The sequence below is a fragment of the Eucalyptus grandis genome, chromosome 8, assembly GCF_016545825.1.
Source record: "Eucalyptus grandis isolate ANBG69807.140 chromosome 8, ASM1654582v1, whole genome shotgun sequence".
Lineage (NCBI taxonomy): Eukaryota > Viridiplantae > Streptophyta > Magnoliopsida > Myrtales > Myrtaceae > Eucalyptus > Eucalyptus grandis.
In genome coordinates, this window is record NC_052619.1 from 28,592,515 (window position 1) to 28,597,164 (window position 4,650).

Here is a 4,650-nt window from a genome sequence, read left to right on the forward strand (position 1 = left end):
TCAGATTTATCGAACTTGAAATTCCTATGGTAATGGTTCTTGCTTCATGCTGTTTTGATTCGAATCGCAAGCTTTCATCTTTCATAAATGTTCAGGCTCTTATTTGAGATTAAATTGGTTATTTCATACTTTTATTTGAAATAAGTTCTACTTTAAACTTTTTTTTTTTCGAGCAAACGACTCCACTTTGGGCCCTCCTGTGAAATTCCTCCATGCATGTGATTGAGCATTTTTAAAGTTGACATCATTATGCCACGTGATTGTTATCCTTGCAGTTGGTAAAGAATCACGTTATAAACGTCGCAATGCTTAGATGACTATAGACTGTCGATTTCGGTTTCAAAAGCTCTTCTAATCAAGTCTCCATGCGTGGCTGTGATCTTCCTCCTCCTTCTCTTCTTCTTCTCTTCGCTGTATCTCTCACAAATCATATTCCATTGCATAGCAGAGAAGGCTAAGTTGAGTGCAAGTTCCGCCTGCATTCGATGGCAATGGATGCTTCCGACGTGGCCATTTCACTTGTGATCTGCAGTTCGCTACATGTGCTCTCTGTGGAAAAATTTCTCTCTTCTGGAAAACACGCTCGAATCAAAAAGGCTATTAATCATCTCCAGAACATCTTAAACACCTCGAGATTACTGGAATCCAGCACCAATGATGGCCAGCAAAGCTGTGACTGCAGACCTCGCCTCCTGGATCAAGCTCGACATGCTGTGGACATGGCTGATAAGTTACTTCTGGAAGCATCGCGACACTTGAAGTCCCGCAAGGGCCCCCTTGCAAAAATTCGCACATTAGTCCACTTCATGTCGCCCAGGATATGCATAATGGCCCTCGATTTTGTCACCACTGTCGAGGATTTGTCCACTCACCCGTCCCAAATGCAAGATCTGTCTCAAGATCCGCTTAATCTTGATAAAACTGCTGCATTGAGGAATGTGCATCGAGGAAGTGTACGTTGGGATAGGAAGGTCGAGTCAGACATTGTGGGACGTGAAGATGAAGTGAACAAGCTCCTGGCTCAGTTGATCGGGAAAGATGGCTACTCCGATGTATTAAGTCTTCGCGTCATTTCAGTGGTGGGAGAAGAAGCCATCGGCAAGACGGCTCTTGTGAGGAGTGTTTACAATAGACTTGAGATAGATCATAGCTTCCAGTGTCGCATCTGGGTTCATGTTCCCGAAGAATTCACCATGAAAGATCTCTTGGTGGAAATAATGGAGCAAATAGCCGTGCAAGAACTGAAGGATCTAGTGCACTATGGAGAAGAAAAAATAAAAGAGATCATTTACAAGTCCTTGGTAGAATTGAGGTATCTCATCGTGTTTGACAATTTGCGTGAGGTCAAGGACATGGACGAGTTCATGATTTTCCTCGCAGACTCGAAAAGAGGAAGCAGAGTCATCGTCACTACTAGGATTCCTGAAATCCCATCACTGATAGACCCTTGGGCTTATCCTGTCAAACTGAACGAATTAGCCGATGGGGGAGCGCGCTTGTTGAGGGAATGCAGCTCCATTGCCGACAATCCAAGGCTCAAAGCGAGGATTCTGAGCAAGTGCAGTGGCTCTCCTCTGAGGATTTTGCTGCTTGGAGGACTTGTGGCGGCGAGTGGTGATTCTTCTGCTGCTATGGTGGATCAGCTTGCTGATAATCCCACGCTCCGTGCTATCGTGTCCTTGAGCTACCACAAATTGCCTTCCCTGCTCAAGCCCTGTTTGCTTTACTTGTGCCTCTTTCCCAAAGAGTCGGCGATCTCAATAAGGAGGCTCTTCCGGCTATGGCATGCCGAAGGGTGGGTCCAAGCATCCCCGTTCACTGCTGAGGAGTGCTTCGAAGAATTGGCCGGTCGAAACTTGGTTCAAGTGGTGAGGCATAGGAAGGTCGGCGGAAGGCCCAAATTGTGCCGTGTGTCCAGTTTCCTATAGATATCTTGTGCGAGATGGCAACGCAACTCGGACTTCTGCAGATCCATTCCAACACCGAGTGCACTGATCATAGCAAAAAATCAGAGGTTTTTAATGGCTGCCCATTATGGACTGCCAAGTATGAAGATGATCAGAGAGAGGATCATCAGCACAGCGGTATCCGACTCCAACACCTCCGTTCCTATGTATCCTTCTACACGCAGAAGCGAGTGACACGCTCGAGGGACATGGAAGAGTTGCTCCGGCCATTGATCGCAAAGGGAGACTGTGGTCTGCTCAGGGTGCTCGATCTAGAGGGAGTTTACAAGCCACGTCTCCCGGACAGACTTGGCAATGTGCTGCCGAACTTGCGGTACCTGGGATTGCGACGGACGGCCCTTGATTCGATCCCAGAATCAGTCGGAAACATGTTCAGCCTCGAGACGTTGGATCTGAAGTACACCAACGTTAGGAATTTGCCGAGTTCAATTTGGAAGGTGAAGTCCCTCCAGCACCTGTACATGAACGAGGTATGCTTCGATGAGTCCACCAGTCATCGCAAACCATCGCCAAAGTACCTGAGCAATCTCCAAACGTTATGGGGGTTATACATCGAAGTTGCTACGAGTCCCATGGTCGATGTGCTCAGTGAAATGACCGGGGTCGAGAAATTGGGCCTGACGGGTAGTTCTCTGGTGGTAGAGGAAGCTACCAAGCGCATTTCAGAGCTCAAGATCATTCGATCCCTCAAGCTGAGAGCCAGGGATCTCTTCGGTCAGCACTCGGATCTCAATTTGAGCGACATGACGGGACTTGTCTCGCTCTTGGACTTGTACTTGCTCGGGCGCATGCCGCATCTAGACAGCTTGGAGCTCCTTCCTCGGAACCTGAGAATCCTTACTTTGTCCATGTCCAGACTAATCCATGATCCGATGTCGGTCCTAGGAGCGTTCGAGAGGTTGGAAATCCTCAACTTACTCGGAGGCTCTTATACTGGTGAGGAATTGATCTGTGTCTCAGGTTCATTCCCAAACCTTCGCGTCCTCAAGCTGTGGAAGTTGGAGAGAGTGAAAGATGTTCATGTAGAAGTAAAGGCTCTTCGTTGCCTGGAAGAGCTGGAGATCAAGAACTGTGGACTCCTAAAGTCCATTCATTCATTGAATTATATTAAATCTCTGAAACAAGTTAGATTGATTAAAGTGAAGAAAGAATTGGCGACGGAAATCAAACATGTCTGGACCCGACAAGTAATCGTCGAGGGTACAAATATAAAACCTCTTCTTCTTACCGACAAGTATTCATTAAAGAGGAATAATTGGTGACCTCTTCTTTCTTCTGGGCAGGTAATATTTCCATCGCTTTAACGCGTTGTTTGTCCGTGCAATTTCCTCGTTTATATGCTCTGTTTCTAGTAACTCGGTCAAGTTTATCTAGAGGTAATTTTGCCACAAAGATGTGTAGGCAGATTGATAAATAAGAGGTAGGATAAAAATGAGAGACCGAGAGGATGCTCGTGAATTGTTGCGTATTCGATATTCACGTGACTATTCTTTTCTTCAATTTCTAAATCAAGGTAAATTTGTTTTCTTTTTGCCATCCAAATATGCAGGCAACCCAAGATAAATGATGAGGGGATGGACGTGAATCACGATTGATCCTCTTTCCAGCCATTGTCATCATATATATTTTGAATAATTACCAATGTCATCGTGTATTGCAAATTAAATTATGATATTTGTAAGAGTTCCACGGAAGAGACCGGAGCTTGCAAAAGATTCTTCTTTTGGTCCAAACTCTATAGTAGACACATTCTACGTGAAATTTCCATACACACAAGCTATTTTAGATGCATGCTATTTATGAATTTCAATTTACATGTGATTCTGCTTTCCAAAGGTATCATTAGAATACACATGGCGAAAATTGAAGGCAGCCTCTGCCAATCAAACTGTACACTGGCTATGTAATATGACTCGTGCATGATTTAATATGGCAATCCTTTATTGAAGCAATAACTCTTCTTTCCTTCAACATAAAGGTAAAGAAATTTAGGAAACATTTAGTAAATACTAAGAAAAGTTGTGAAAAAAATGTTACCTCGTGGTCAAGGAGAGAACACGAAGGCGTGAACTAGATGCATAACACATGTTTGATTTCTCATTGTATTAAGTAAAAACAATTTCACATCTCTTTTGGCTTTAACTCGTGTTTTGCTTAATATATGATGTTTGGGGAGTTTCGTAGATTTGATATTTGTCAACCTTGGTGCGTTCATTGTCATTAACAAAAATATAGAACGGCTATTTAGCGAGTTACGTCAAGTTTGAGTTGAAGTCCTGAATCCAGCTAATTTAAATGGTTTAGGACGGTTAACCCACAGGCAACCATAATCAGGGAGGTAATATGCTGTCGGCGGGCTGCACACCCCCCCCAACCCACCCACCAAAGACACGGGACATTCCTTTGATGTCGCTATTAAGTCACTTCCATGTATAATTAACATTAAAAACTTATATTCCATCAAGTACCCCCACATTCTTCTTTTTGTAAATGGAAAATTAGAGCATAAACATCCAATGTAAAGAAAATTTTACAAAAGTGTTCTTTTCTATATTCATTTGAAGGTTTTAACTACTCACCACAAAAAGAAAAAAAAAAAAAAAAATGGTGGATAAAGCCACTTGTGGAAAAAGAAGAATGACAAGTTTGAGTTCTAAGTCCTAAATCCAGTCAATTTAAATGG

The 4,650-nt window shown here is 43.5% G+C and overlaps 1 protein-coding gene across 1 annotated transcript; it reads left to right on the forward strand.

The window, feature by feature from the left end:
* Positions 1-485: 485 nt before the first annotated feature.
* On the forward strand, positions 486-1,928 carry LOC120287120 (putative disease resistance RPP13-like protein 3). Its single transcript, XM_039299814.1, has one exon. It carries the CDS (start codon positions 486-488, stop codon positions 1,926-1,928), a length of 1,443 nt encoding a protein of 480 aa, XP_039155748.1.
* The last annotated feature ends 2,722 nt before the right edge of the window (positions 1,929-4,650 follow it).

Excerpts from the sequence above, each read along its gene's own strand:
- LOC120287120 (XM_039299814.1), top strand. The coding sequence starts at position 486 with ATGGCAATGGATGCTTCCGACGTGGCCATTTCACTTGTGATCTGCAGT.